Below are 16279 nucleotides of genomic sequence, written 5' to 3'. Positions count from 1 at the left end.
ATGTATGTGCAATAAAACCCGATTCTGATTAAATTCTCTGGATCCAGATCTTTATTTGATTCTGCCCCAAATTACACACACTCATAAATATATTTCCCTCTCTCGTCAAGATCCATGAATTATTCTCTGAAAACGGAAATGTGGAAGGAAGTGAAAAAAATCATTGTATCCGCCAATTGATACAGATCCAGTTCCTTTCTGACCCTGATGTCACATCCGTCCACCAAGTATCGCGGAAATCTGGCAAGTATAGTTTGTGTAATCCTGCTAAATAACAGACAAACAAATAAACAGACTGACAAACAAATGCATACGAAAACATCTCCTTGGTAGAGGTAATAACCACTAATACACATATAAAACAATATTGTTCATTGCTCATTCAAAACTGTATTAAAATATTTGGTATCGCAGGGCTTTGCTCAAACACAGTGCAACATGTCAGAAAACAGAAAAAACGTAGAAAAATCCACAGAATTGTAATATTAAATAAAAATTCTTTCAGTCCTAACAAATGTTATACGATCCCGAGCTTTTAACACGATTGCACAGTCGCAGATAAATCTTAACTGGTCTGATCAGTGTTTGATATTTACATAGAGTTCATATTCTCCAGCAAACACACCAACAGTGATTTCTGTCCCTGGAATTGTGAAGTGCTTTATGGTGGTTACACACAGTCCAGTGTCAGACTCCTCTTATCAGTGCAGTTCACCTACGGCCAGGAAACAGAGTAAGAGCAGGAGCAGCAGCGTCTGTATGGAGCCTTTTGTTTCTGTTGCTGGGGAAAGGAAACATGTTGAGAGGGAAGTCAGAGACAGGAGGCATTTCCGCTTCAATACAAATTTGTTTAAGAAAATCACCCTTAATATAATTGTAATGGAAGCTATTTAATGTAATAATGTGTGTTTTAAATTCCCTCAGACAATCTGAAGTTTCAGATTAGGTGGTACAGTGTTACATCAAATTCATTCAGAATTGAACTGACAATAATTATTAATAATATGTAATGTTTGGGTGCTTACCATGTGAGGAGTTTTCTGGAAAAGAAAAAGACATAAAGTGAGATGTTTGACAAATCCTCTTTAACTGTTCATTTCCATTCACACACACACACACACACACAGGCATACGCACCTTCGATGGTGAAGGTGGTCTCCATGCCGGCGTGGATGTGATCAGTCACATGACAGTGGAGCAACCAAGTCCCTGGGATCCCGGCCACCATCTCCACAGTCTGGAAGGTCCCGGGGAAGAGGTCAAAGACGTCTGCACGGTGGACGCGGTCCGTCTGACACACACACACACACACACACACACACACACACACACACACACACACACACACACACACACACACACACACACACACACACACACACACACACACACACACACACACACACACACACACACACACACAAATACATGCACACACACGGTGCGTACAGTACAACAAAAGGGAACAAAAAAGAGGAAATAAACACTTTCTGAGTGAGCAGATGAGGAAATACCAAAGTGATTTCAGAAAGTCGAGACATTGACAAGACCGAGCTTGTCTGCCTTCTAGTGCCATCCGACCTCTGCAGCCCTTCACTGGTTACCAGTGGCTACCCACATCCGCTTCAAGACAGTAGTACTTGCGTACAGTGCTGGGAACGGATCGGGCCCAGTCTACATCCAGGACATGGTTAAACCTTACACCCCAGTCTGTCCACTCCGCTCTGCATCGGCCAATCGACTTGCTGCTCCCTCACTGTGAGTTAGTCACTCAACAAAATCACGACTCTTTGCTGTCCTGGCTCCCAAATGGTGGAACAAGATCCCCATTGACAGCTGGACAGCAGAAAGTCTACACATCTTCCGCCACAGACTAAAAACACATCTCTTCCGACAACACCTTGGTTAAGATGATGATGTCTAATAACCATCATCAACTCTGGTGTTTATACAAAAAAAAATATATATCACATCAGCTAAATGATTTGATATGTAATGTAGAAGTCATTATTATCATTGTTGCAGCCCCACTCCCAGATAAAACCAGTGGTATTTGTTTATAAATAATATTGCCTCACACTCTTTTATTAAAAGAAAATAATAATAATCCTTTTTCGTTGGTGTTGTAAGTTACCTTGTAGGTGAAAGTCTCAGCGTGGAAGTGAACGGTGTGCATGTCCACTTCGTTGCCCATTCCCAGTAGATACCAGTCGACCTTCTGGCCCTGCATCATCACCAGTCCATGGAGGTTACCGTACAGCTTACCATTGATCCCTTCAATATACACATTCAATTATAGAGATTAACACACACTCACATCATCAGACAGAGAATCACACGCAAACAATTTTCAGAAAGGAAAACCAGTATCACAGATCTTCCTTTTACATGTTGACACCAATCGCAACTGGAGTGTGGCTAGCCGACCCAAGCCCACTGGGAGCCATCAACCAAGTTCAGACAAAAGATTTGAAATCAGATCACGTTGGCTGGGTTATCCATTTGATTTTTGACACTACACATGTCTGTAATCCGGGAAAACATCAGATTTGGTTTGGTTTCGGACACAAAACAGAGGTTTGGGTCGAGCTAGGTTAGTTTTGTCTCAAATAGGAGCAGCACTCATAATTTCTCATGAAAATCCATAAATCTTCATTTTTATAATAGATTAGATGGTTCTTTTTACACCCCCTCCTCCTTTTTCTTATCTCTCACCGTGCATTTTGTTACTTTCTTCAAAGTCATCGTCGTACGTGACGGCATCGGGCTCGATGCCGAGGTACGTCCTGATGTTGTCGTCCAAGTACCAGGACTGGTTTTCATCATGCACCATAAAGAGCAGAGCAAACTCCTTCTCCACGTCACCCCTCTGTCTGTCGGGCCCCCCCTCGCCGCGCCGCAGAGTCCCGGGCCTGCATATCACCAGAGGCCCCAAAAGACCACTGTACAGATCCTGAACATAAACAAAGGAAGCTGCTCTGTCACAAGCATGCAGTAAATCTTCTACCCAAAGAAGAAAACACTTCCTTACAACAGCAACACGGTGAATCATGATGTGACTGTGATTGTCTACAGAGTGTATGTACCTTAATGAAATCAACATTGGAGTAGTAGGCGAAAGAGATGCAGTTAGGATCCGAGGCCCCTGGACCAGATCTTACAGGAACATCCCAGGTCAACTCGAGTATGTGACCTGAAGACAAGAGAACACAGGACAAACAAAAGTCAATCCAACTTTTGTAAGAAAACTTTGAACTTAACTTATTTTATTCCAATTTTACTCTCACCAGGTTTGACAGGAATGTGCGCGCCACTGGCTCTGACTCCATGTGCACCAATCGAGTATTCACGACTGGCTTTGTTCTTGAATGAGATCACGATCTGCTCTCCCACTTCTGCTTTGATTATTGGTCCTACAGGGGACGAGAGAACACACGTTGTCTTCAGCGTTTTCTGTCTTTTCCACCAAACAACACAAAGTGCAGCTGAATTTACCCATAATTTCCAGGTGCTGTTGACTGGGCAGCCGTTTCTTCTGAACCCTGAAGGTGTCGTCTGTGTATTCTCTGTACACCACCTTCTTATAGCGTGATCCAATACTGTTCGTCCCTTTCTCCACAAAAGTGCTGCCTGGACTGGGAGACATGTGCCAATTTGCTCCCATTAACAAACAGCAATAAGTAATGCTACTAATCACATGCTCCGGCTCTGACACTGAAATGCATCATCCTACAATTATCATGCTCGTACACACACACACACACACACACACAGACACACACACACACACAGACACAGACACACACACACACACACACACACACACACACACACACACACACACACACACACACACACACACACACACACACACACATCGATCATTGACAATTACCTGTCCCCTGATGTGACCTGGTGCTTCTCCAGCTCCCAGGTTCTCTCGGGTGAGTAATCCCACTCGATTTCTTCAGCACTGATGAAATACTCCACAATCTTAGTTGGCTGTGTGTGGGTGTGGGTGTGGTTGTGTGTGTGCTTCACTTGACGTCTTGGGCAATAGTCGACTCTGTACTGCTGCCTCATGCCAGCTGAGTAGTGGTCAGTCACTCTGCAGCTCACTTCATACACACCTGACAGAGGAATGGAAAGAGGTGAAGGTAAGGTAAGATAGGGTAAGATAAGGTAAGATATAGAAAAAAGGCAAAATATGCTTTCAATGACACGATACGACATAACAAGATAATGCCTCTTTTTTTAATTAAAGGAGACGCTGATGCAATTTTGAACATTTTAACCTAGTTAATTTTTGTGGGAAAAACAAAGATAAATGTTTATTAAAGGCAGGTTTCTTTTTTTTTTAACTACTCTAACATTCAGCATATTTGACTAGTTTACAGCATCCACAAGGACACGTTGACACTTAATCTGTTTCTGTCTCCGGATTTGTTTTTGAGGTTTGCGAGAGCAGACGTCATTCGAATGGGAGAAAGAACATTCCACCAACCCAAACAGCCAACAAACATCCCATGAATCATATAAATTCAACAGAAAGCTTTGAACTGTTTGCATAGTGGTTATTGATGATTCCCGTTGTTAAGTGTTGGGTTTGGTGTGGCAGTCAGAGGACACATGGCATATGAAGGAGGAAATGTGCTTTGAGTGAATGTGAAGAGTAATATGACTGACCAGGGGTGTTGGGCTGCATGGAGACACTGGCAGTGGTGTGAGGGAACAGGTTGACAGTGTCACGTGTTGTGCTCTGCTTGTTGAAGGTGTTCCCTTCAAAATAAACACCATGGATGTCCACCTCTGTGCCCAGCCCGAAGGTGTACCACCAAACTTTGTCCCCGGCGCACATCTCAAGTCCGGCAAGGTTCCCGTACATGCGTCCGTTCACAGCTTTAAATGATCGAGAATATTTAAACAGGAAAACACACATCAAAAGTAGGAACTGTACTGAAATTATCGTACTAATGGTATGAGAGCTACTATAAGAAATATTTAAATGAGATAAAACGACACACTCTTAGCCAAACACACTGTTTACCGTGCATATTATTGCTCTCGATGAAGTCCTCATCATCTATATCTGACTCGTTTCTGCCAAATCTCTGAATATTCTCCTCCAAGTACCAGCTCATGTTTTCATCCATGATAGAAAAGAGCAGGAAGAACTCCTTGTCCACATCTTTCTATGAAGCAACGCACAAACAGAGGTGACAATAAGGACACTGCCGCAGCTGCAGGTAACAGCACGAAAACTAAAAACGTATCAAGATGTTTTAGACTCTTAAACGCATCTTTGAACATGCAAACATCAACGACTATATTGTCTTCTCGGCCTCATTATTTTATCTGCAAAGGCACAAATACTTGGTGGCCCTGAGGTGTAAGACAACGGTCAAATCACAAAACAACAAATAAGAAAAGCACAAAGGGACGTCTGTCGGGACGGTATGTTTTTAACAGGAAAGAAATGCTGACAAAACGTGTTTGGTGATTTGTTGTCGCCTTTTGTGTTTTGCCTTCGTGTTAGAAGGAGGCACTTCAGGGCCACCATACAAATCGCCTGACAACGATGATTAAAGTTTTATTTAATCTCATTTTATGTAAGTCGCGCTGTAACAATTATTCCATTAATCAATCCTTGTCAATCCATGATTCAATAAATCAATTAAAAGCAAACATTTGTGGGTTGAATATTATTTAAAAAGGGGATTTCTGTCTCTGCATGAGATATTTCGTTAAAGGGAAAATAAATAAGCACCCGGGTTCCATTCTCCGTCAGCGCTCCTCTCTTACACACGAGCAGAGGTCCCACGAGCCCAGAGTTGGTGTCCAGTGCGGGATCAGTGGCGGAGTAGTACAGGTAGGGGATACAGAGGGAGTCAGATGGAGACGGACCCTCGAGGACCTGCCAGGTGTAGACGAAGCGCTCGCCTGGGCCAACGTGGGAGCCGGGCTTGTCAACACCTACAGTACAACAAAGTCCTGCGATTATCCGATCTGGTATCACTTCAGTCATTTGTTAATCCCCACACATATGAATCAAAGACGCTGCTCACATTACCAGTGACCTTGATTCTTTCAGAGAGCATTAAGTTTGTACTGTGGTCACACAGCAAACAAAAAACTATATAACCAATAAAACTTGCACAGAGAAAATGGTGCTGCGGATCTGAATGTATTCTGTTTGCCTAAAAACAATAAGAGCTATATCACTCCTACAATTCACTATACAAACAAGGTTAAATTAAGGCGCCAGTTGGTATCGCATTAAAAGTTTGTGTCTGCAAATTGAGCCTGGCAACAGTTTTCATATTTCAATTTGTGGTATTCTGAAATTCAAACATATTTCATTGCAATACAGCTCGTGAATTCTTTATTTTTTGAGTCTTTTGGAGTTTTTTGCTCAAACTTAATAAAAGTATTAGTCGATCCCTCATTAGAGGCACAGAAAGGGAAATTTAATCCAGTCTTAAGGTAGTATTCAGATGCTAATGTCTGAACTTTTCAATTATCGGCGGCAGCATAATTTGTATTGATCCACTCCCCTTGTTATCACTCAATTTGAGTCCTGATATCTAACAATTATATCACAGTTTCTTGGTTGTGAAATAAGAATCTGTGGCTGCCTCCTCACCGTCCTCATAGCTGCTTCCCTGGGAGAGTTTGTCATAGTGCACGCCGTGAGGCTGGATGCTGTAATTTCTATCAGCCTTGTTCATGAACGTCACTCTGATAGTGTCTCCTTCCTCTGCCCTCAGGACTGGACCTGGACAAATAGAACAAAAAGATTACTGGAACTAGAAAAAGGCGAAAGACGAGCAGAGATCTGTTTTTGCCAAATCTGGAACGCCTTACCAAGGATTCCTAAATGTCCAGGATCAGGGGATTTTACAACGGTGAAGGTATTGTCTGTGTACTCCTTGTAGATCACTTTCACGTATTTACCACCGAGCCTCCCACCGTCTCTGCCAAAAAACATCTCTGATGCTCTGAGAGAGAGACGGAGGGGAGGGGGGAGACAGAGAAGAGGCAACACCGGTTTGGTCTGGATGAATCAGCAGCGTGACAGTGGAACTGAACAGTCAGAGAGGCTTTCACTGTGTTAGGTCAGGGAACAGTAACGTAAACAATTGTGTCCCTGATAGGATACTCCCCTGAGCAGGACTTTAGAATGACTCACTTTTTGATGGTCTCTATTTAGACTGGGTTTGGATTTGCAATTTGATTGCAATGGACTTCTAACTTATCATTTCCTGTTTTGCTTTGTAGTTCTTATCTTACATGCCCCTTACTTCTTTTAACTTCCTGTCTTTGTCCTGTTTGTTTATCCACATCACATTGCTAGGGAACACTGGTCATTTCTCTTTAATGAAGTCTGCAGAAATGCTGAAGTACGGAAAGTGTGCATAAAGGGCTCGGAGAGTCTGCGAGAAAGCCCTCAGACAGCTGAAGATATCACAGTGGGACAGCTCTGAGTCCTCACTTACTCTATACTATAAGCCCATCTGTTTGAAAAACACATTATCTTTTCCGCACTTCCTGCCTTGTGCTCTGTTTGTACATCCTGTAAGCTTGACAAATCACAACAACTATCAACACTGTTTATGATGGGCACATCAAAACTGCCTCACCACAGGAAGGATCAGCACTTGTACTTTCTACATGTAAACTATCCATCTGTGACATTTCAGACTTCTGCTCTAATTATATATGCAGCTGCCTGGCTGTAAAGCACATATCTCATTCCACATTAGGTGCTTTGAGACATGTTATAGTTTTATTACAGCTGTAAAGTGATTTGCATCATAGAAGTGGTTTAGGACTGGATATTAGGCGGACTGACTGTGATGAACAGACCAGATGAGGCAATAAAACAAGCACGGATGTGGCCCCCAATAATCGAAATAGTTTGGAGAAAGCTGGCATGGATCACTGTGTTTGATGCAGAATTCATGAAGTGCATTGGGCTGGATAATGATTCACCCCTTACTCAGCAGTGACCCTGTGTGTTATCATTAATTACAGTAGGTTGAACTCTCCAGTCCAGTGTGTTGCTCACGTCTGCCCACCTGTCGGCCTCGGTGAGGGACACGTTGTTGATCAGGTCCTTTTCAGAGGGAGCATAGCTCCACAGGACCTTTTCTGCTGCCAGGTAGAAATTCCTCACAATGCCGCCCGCCGCTGCAGTGCTGGCCTCACTGTCACATGACTTCACTTCATAAAAGGCCTGCATCCCGGCTGCAACAGATGAAGAGACATGCACAAAAATATTACACAGACCAACTCTGGAGGTTCAGATTTAACGATACATCAATAATAAATACTCCGTTCAGTTTACACTCTCAACGCCCTTATCTTGTAGCTGTCGTCATATTAAAGAGAGGTCAAGATCTGAAATATGCAAAACTACCAGAGGTGTGGTTGGAGGGTAAATAACACTTTCTTTGAACAACACAGGAATAAGAATAACACATTATATAAAGCCTGGTATGATACAAAGGAATTATTTTACAATTATTCATAGTATGTTCATAGCAAATAAGATAAGATAGACTTTGGTCCTGGCGTCTTTTGAAATACAAGCTTTAAGACTCGTTACATCACACACTGACATAATGGCCTTGACTATACCTCACAAAAACGCATTCTCCCCCTGTCAGCAACTCAGTAAGTCTCGGTGCAAAGAGGTGAAAGGTCAGGAGCCCTACCCTGCAGGTGGTCATTAACCTGGCAGGTCAGCAGCCACTTCCCTCTTGCTCTCGGGACCATTTCAGCGGTAGCAAACGTGGCGGGGAACAGGCTGAGGACGTCTGTGCGGTGGCCACGGTCGAGCAACGTGTTCCCATGGAAAAAGGCTGAGTGAATGTCAACTTCGTTGCCCATGCCGAACAAATGCCAGGCTACTGCACGGTCCTGGCACAATTTGATCCCGGGCAAGTTACCAAACATGTAGCCGTTAATGGCTGTAACACAGAGAAACACACAGAGTGAGGTCAGAGGAAGGAACAAAGAGACCTTCTTTTATAGCATAGTGAAAATGAGGTTTGCGATCATATTTGAAAGACACACCGTGCATCAGGTTTGACTCCTTGAAGTCTTCGTCGTCTTCGACTCCATCTGGATCAGAGAGGCTCTGAATGTTGTCCTCCAGGTACCAGCTCAGGTTCTCGTCCACTATGTAGAACATCAAGAAGACGTCCTGGTCCACATCATTGCGGGCTGAGTCTGTGACAGATTCTGGCTTTGTCTCCTTCAAGGTTCCTGCGCTCATACAAAAACATGCAACATAGGTCCTGTGCAGACTTGGTGTTCAAGTGCTCAGCTTCAAGTACATGTGTTTAAACCTGGCTCTAAAATGTGTCCTAAATATGACTCCTGTGATCACTTGTGATCACATCTCACTTCCCTGCTCTATATGAGAATAATCACTAACGTCACTGGTGTTCACAAAGATCAAATTATGTTGTTTTACCCGGTCTGAGTTTACAGATGTGTCCGATGTCACTGTGTTTGTGTGGTGTTGTGTGTGTAGGTGTGTTTGAGTGTGTGTGTTTGTGTATAACGGCACGGGCGAGCAAGCAAGAGAGAGAGAGAGGAGTCGGGAGGGGCTGAATCAATGTTCATACTGTGGCGGTGGCTACAAACAAATCGACATATGGTCACTGAGAAGCATAAAAAATAAGTTTGGTTCACGGTGCACTGTAGTGGGTCCTGATGCATTTGTGTTCACACATGTGTCGCAGAGCACTTCTAAATGTGGTTTTAATGATCGGATCTCAGTACGGATTTGAGTGTGTTCAGACCTTTACCTAAGATAACACTGAACACTTGGGATGGGATAACTCTGGATAGATGTTAATATAAGGTCTGAACTGGGTCATAGATGTAGCAAAATGCAGGACAGGGTTAAGATATTATATATTAATGTAGCCAAACACTGATAGAGGCATATTTCATCTTTCCTCGCCTCTGGTCTCCCAACATCTTTGTTTTAGACAGGTTCAAAAAGGCCCTTGGTGACTGTAACTATGACTAAGGAAAACAGAAATCATTTTCATTTGCAAGTGATCACATATCTTCATACCTTTCTTGCATGTGAGCAGAGCCCCGATAAGTCCAGAGGCAATGTCCATAGGGGCGTCTACGTGAGAGTGGTAGACCCAGGTCAGGCAGTTAGCATCATCATCCGTAGGGGCAAATTCTGGCCTGACCTCCCAGCGGTAGGTGTAGCTGCCTCCTGGAGGAACGGAGTCATCCTCCTTTAACCTGCTTGACGTCCCATCTGGATAGAGTGCCCCTGGTGGGAATGTACAAGATGTTTATGTTGAGATTTTTCTGTTTAGAGAGCAGCTCTGCTGCTCTGATTTCATTGTTATGTCAGTAGAACAACATCTAAATGGTAAGGGTTAGGGTTTAAAACGTGATATGGAAGAATTTAGAAAATAATATGCCTGAAACAAATGATTCTAACAGGTTTATACTATATGCTTCAGTTGTTCAGCTTTACAAATCATGTTCATATCCACTTCTTCTCTATCTCTGTTCAGCTTTCAGCCTCCACGTGTGTGTGATCTATATACACATAAACATCTCAGTCTTAGTCATGGGCACACTGACCTCTGTACCCATATGCACTCGTGATGAGAAATAATTAAGGACACACTTATCTGATTTCAAAGTTTTATGTGTGTCGTCACCACTGCGCCCTTCAGAGTCAATAGGCCCACAACTCTCCCCCTTCTTGTACAAGATGCTGTTTATTAAAACTATTTGACTCAACAGCTGGTTACAGTTTATCTGAGCTCATGTGCCTCATAGACAGACACAACAGGCTCCTGCTTGCATTCTGTTGAAAGAGGAAACACCAAATTTTACTTTCACTTCCGCGTTCTTGGAAGACTATCGAAATTCCTGAACCATGATGTATACTATCAAATGGGTGGGGGATGGGGGCTTTGTTACATAACAACGAGCTGCAAAGGTCAGAACACTTGAGAGATGTTTTGACAAGAGGCCACATCTTCCATGTAGGTCACTGAGTTATTGCAGTTGCCATGTCACTTTCTGCACATGGCCACAACATGCCATATTTACACACCAGCATTACACAAAGCCACAGCTTTTGTGTAAAAAAACAGAGAGAAGAGATTATATCTATTCAAGCTAAATATGCAACCAATGTTAATATTTCATGATGGAGTCTGTGTGGTCAAATTGTCCCACTGTCTAAAGTATTGCCATAACTTTGAAGACCAAATCTCTTGACAATGGCTCACATATTGCATTATATTTTTAAACTAAGGGCACGTCTCTACCAAGGCCTAACAGTTGCCTTATGAAACCACATTTAAATTCACTAGATCTGTATCTTTACAGTATTTGGATCGGCACCAAATTTCCCACACTCATAGATATCAGTCCTATTAATATACATAATTGTTTCAACAAGATCCATGAATTATTCGTTGGTGAATTGGTGAAAATGTCAACAAACGCCCTATTTTACAATGTTAAAAAATCCTGGTTCTGCCCCCTGATACTGGGTCTGCACCAAAATCTAATGGCTTCTTTCCTGACCCATACTGCATCCTTCAAGTTTCGTGGTAATCCATCAGGTAGTTATTTCTGGTCCTCCTAACTAACAGACAAATAAACACGGACAAAAACATAACCTCCTTGGCTGATGTAAAAATGATGTAATGTATATATATGTATATAAATACATATAAATATATAAATATAAATATATGTAATGTAAAGTGTAACTTATTAATTTAGTGTCTTTCTGTGTGTAAATACAATATGTGCATTTCTATGATCACATGTACTGTATTATATTGTGTAACACTCTACCCTCTGATTTCTTATCATAGAAGACTCCATGGGGATGCATAGAATAGCCCCTGGATGCAAAGTTCTTCAGGTGGACCGTGATAACGTCATCGACCTCCGCGCGCAGTATTGGCCCCAGGAAGCCCAACCACTCAGGGCGGGGAGCCTGTGTGCTGTATGTAGCGTCCGTGTACTGCCGGAACATGGCCTTCTTATAAACACTGCCCATTCGGTGGGGTCCTCTTTCCAGGAACACAGCCGCATGCCTGAGATTGAGACAGAAAAACATGGGAGATACAGACACAGCAGGGGATTCACACACAGAGGAGAGTGTGTAGGAGGTGGAGGAGAAAGAGATGGCAACAAATCCTGTTTCAGTTTGCACATCTTAAAGTATTATAGAACATTCTCAAAACAGGATTGCACAATGGCACACACTTCTATCTCACTGTCATGATACAATCATATTTTTGCAACAAGCACAGATATGTGTAAGGAATGTTAAAGCACAAGTTGAAACACATCTATTAGGGCTAGATTATATCTGCATACACCGTCACAGCAATGCAACTGCCTACTTTGTGTCAAGATACAAACGGCATGCCTGTGACCAACTATACAACAATAAATATTTAATATAAAAAAAACAATTACCTGTATAAAAAAGTAGTGAAGTATAAATATAGCAAAATGTGTGATACCACTGTGGAGCACTGAGCTTTCACAAAAGTCTCTGATTACCTCCACTGAGGAGGTACTCTTCACTGCTGTCCGTTGGTTTATTTGTTTGTTTGTGAGCCGGAATACGCAAAAATTACTCAACTGATTTCTAACAAACTTGGTGGAAGGATTGGACATGGGCCAAGGAAGAACTCATTACACTTTGGTTCAAATCTGGAAAAAGTGGTAGATGGCATATTTATTTGTCACTTGTATTTTTGAAAATGTTTTGCCAATTTACCTGGGAGCCATGGATCAGACACATTTAGGGGACTGATATCTTTAAGTGTGTGCAATTTGGTGCGGCTTGGTTGAAATTAAGGGGATTGTTAGAAGGTATTGGCTCTATTAAATTCTATTTTACCTTTTGAATTCTTTACTGTCTTTGTCCATAACTAATGAAAATTCACATCAAACCGCACATGAGCAGGTCACAAAGCTCTTCACACTATAATCCTGCAGAACAAATTGTATCTCTCCAGCAACTGGACTTGTCACTATTGTGATTACATGTTTCTCTTAGTTAATGACCCGTTACAAGAGCTGCGGCAAACACATTTTTGCTACTGCACATCCAGGACATAGTCAAGACAACAAGGATGGAAAGCATAATGTTAAGTCGATCCATGCATGGGTCGTACTTTGCTGACAATCTAAAAGGGGGTTTTACTAAGCCCCTGGTTGGAGAAATTGTGTGCTCATGATCAACCACCCTCCCTCACAGGAGTGAGTCAGGAAAACTCCAGCATTACGTAAGGATGTAAAGCTTATGTTGCTTCGTGTTCTCTCTAAGAAGAGGAGGCAAACTGGAATAATCAAAGCGCGATTAGAAAAATCATGATTATGATTGAAAGAGGGCTGTAGTCCACGTGTTTGTCAGGTCCGTGAAAAGAAGCCTTGTCATCTCTTCTTTACAAATTACATTTTCCATCTGAATCCAAAAATGGACTTTAAATTACAGGAAAATCAAAGCAGTACATGATTTTCCATAGTGTTCTGAGAGTCTTTTAAACTAGGGATCATTATGAAAACAACAAATAAAACATCCCTCAATCTACCATCTGAACTCCAAATGGCTATATGTGATTTACAGGCCGGAGGAACACAGCTGCCAGCCACGTTAATAGTATTATTTCTGGGCTCAGCTTTCCATCTAAAACTTAAAGGCAACGTACATTAAATGTTCCTAATCACCAGGTTGGAGGCATTCAGAAAATCCTCAAAGTCCAGACTTTGCACCCTTTTACATCTTTCTGTTGATGCACCTACTTTGTAAAACGTAACAGTATTGATGTGCCTGATGAAAACTTTTCTCTGATTTATATGGGAAGCAGATGTTTTGCGTGCCCTGGTTTATCTAGCTGCTGATCGCAGGAAGGAGAGCAGACATTTACTGTTAGTCACCATCCTCTGTAAATAACAGACGGTCAGTTAAGCACCCAACAATCCCCTGCGAAGTCTAGACACGGACAAGACGACTTAGTGCAGAACTTTTTCATTTAAAACTTATTGTACTCTTTGTGTTAATAGTAGGGATCTTTCAGCACTTACATCACTTCAGATGTGTCAGTAATATCAACACCTCACATGTCAATTTCACGTGTATGATTAAATGAGTAAATGATAACACAAATTCAATTACTTGACACAAAAAAAAGCAAGATTATAGAGAAACTTGAAGTTGATTATAATGATGCTATGAGACTACTACACAAGAGACTGAGATGATGTAGTGCGAGTGAAATGTTTGTCGCTGCAGGATTATATACTTTCAAATCTGTCCTAAGAAATCTCATGTGTACATTTATTTGCAGCTCAGTGACTCTGAAAATGAAATAATCCCTGTTCTATGAAATATGTAGTAATACTGCAAACTACCAAGCCCAGCTGTGGATACATTGGTATAGTTGTTAGTGAATATTGAATATGTTAATAATAATGAATCACATTTTCTTCTGTATTAAGACTATCACATGTGGTGTTTGTTTAAAATGCAGAAATGTTCTGATAAACCGATTTTGGAGGGATTAGAATAGTATAGTATAATGCAGTAGAATATAAAGTAGTATAGTAGGCTATAATATAGTATTGTATCATATAGTATAGTAGTCTATGGTACAGTATATACTATTATATGATGCATAGCATGACACACTAACATAAATCTAAATCAATCAATCAATCAATCATATGCTTATATAAATCTTTTTAGCGCCTTTGATTGTATTTTATTCTGGACCCTGAATCTGAATAATAACATCAACGTCATATCAGTGTGTCACAACTCACTCGTCATTTCCGATTTGTTCCCCGTTGAGCAGATTTTTGCCACTTGGAGCATAGTCCCACGTTTCCTCAATGATCCCCACATAGTAAACTCTGTCCCGGCTGCGCGTCCCTCCCGCCCCGGAGGGCAGGAGCGACAACATCAACAACAAACAACCCGCAAACAGCCTCAAAGTCTGGGCCATGGTGCACAGGGTCGCTCCTCTTACTAGTCCCGCGGCAGAGCTGTGCAGACGGATAGGGAAGTGGAGAGCACCCGTGTCTCCTCCATGTACGCACACAGTCACTCTTGCTGCTGCTGCCGCTGCTGCTGCTGCTGCTGAAGTTCTTGTGAAAGTGTGCGAAGGGGGGAAACAGTTGGTCTATTCAGCATTAGTGAGCACCTCCTCCTCCTCTTCCTCCTCCTCCTCCTTCTGTGGTATCCGCCATCAGACGTGCACGGATGATGATAATAACCACTCAATGTTCTCCCGTTAATTACCAGTGATTGAAATCTCCTACTGGGAAATTAAGGTAATTAATCTACTTATACTGAAATGCAGACTCAAGCAGCGTGGATTGTCTCAATTGGCTGTCAATTTTCCAGAGGTGATGAATAAGCACGTTTCTCAGCTGGTGCGAGTGCACTTAAGAGAACTGTGCGGGATGATAATGACACACTGCAATTTAAAAAAAAACCTATTATGGCCTGCAATTATGATGTGATTTTCTCGTTCTGATTATTAAATCTTTCAACCTCATCACTTTCTGATAAGTCAAAGAAGAAATGCCTTTAAGTCATAAAGTCAGTTATAAACCATTTATATGAACAACTTGGGTTGCCAGGTTGAGAAAGATCTACCTGGCTGATTGTAAATGTTTTTATACCATTAATAAATACATATGTATTTGTAGTTTTCACACTTTCTAATAAGTAAAATGGATTTTGGTCGAGATGCAGTGCCCTGTTGAAGGACGAGGAAGCGTCCAGTGGATTTTTACTCAATCTGGCAACAAAACAAGTTGCCATTACTGCTGGATTTATTTAACACCGAATAGAATAATTGGAGATAGCTTAAAAAACAAACCAAAACTTAATAAATTCCTTTACAATGTGATTTGTAAATTATCAAAATAAATCCCCTTGAGCCAAATTCATTAACATTCACATAGCAAGTAGCTGAGCTCTTTAAATTAAGTCGAGATATCTATTTTCGTAGTTGTAGAAATACTGCACAACCAGTGAAATAGACGTAATCTCAAACCAGCACCTCACACCTTGCATCTAAGGAGTGCAGAGGCTGACACCTGCTGACCAACTCTGAACAGTGCAGCAGTAGAGATCAAGCCGGGTGAACCGATGGCTCCACCTCTCATCTCTGAGCTTCCTTTTTCTAAAAAAAAACAAAATCAGACAATGGCTCAGTGGTGATATGATGCAAAAACCAACACT

General features: G+C 41.8%; 1 protein-coding gene across 1 annotated transcript; it reads right to left on the bottom strand.

The window, feature by feature from the left end:
• Nucleotides 1-357: 357 nt before the first annotated feature.
• On the bottom strand, nt 358-15183 carry LOC117773923 (ferroxidase HEPHL1). The gene is made up of 20 exons (XM_034605779.1): nt 14851-15183; nt 11863-12107; nt 10094-10306; nt 9079-9270; nt 8718-8972; nt 8079-8247; nt 6865-6998; nt 6644-6775; nt 5768-5973; nt 5048-5192; nt 4687-4899; nt 3896-4130; nt 3496-3635; nt 3288-3413; nt 3087-3193; nt 2716-2953; nt 2135-2274; nt 1138-1291; nt 1026-1040; nt 358-781 (listed from the first exon to the last, which is right to left on the bottom strand). Exons 1-20 carry the CDS (start codon nt 15030-15032, stop codon nt 702-704), a joined length of 3321 nt encoding a protein of 1106 aa, XP_034461670.1. The 5' UTR covers nt 15033-15183; the 3' UTR covers nt 358-701.
• Between the last annotated feature and the right edge of the window lie 1096 nt (nt 15184-16279).

The sequence above is a fragment of the Hippoglossus hippoglossus genome, chromosome 14, assembly GCF_009819705.1.
Source record: "Hippoglossus hippoglossus isolate fHipHip1 chromosome 14, fHipHip1.pri, whole genome shotgun sequence".
In the NCBI taxonomy this organism is placed as follows: domain Eukaryota; kingdom Metazoa; phylum Chordata; class Actinopteri; order Pleuronectiformes; family Pleuronectidae; genus Hippoglossus; species Hippoglossus hippoglossus.
The sequence above is the reverse complement of the archived record's forward strand: the minus strand, read 5'-3'. Positions and strand labels throughout refer to the sequence as shown.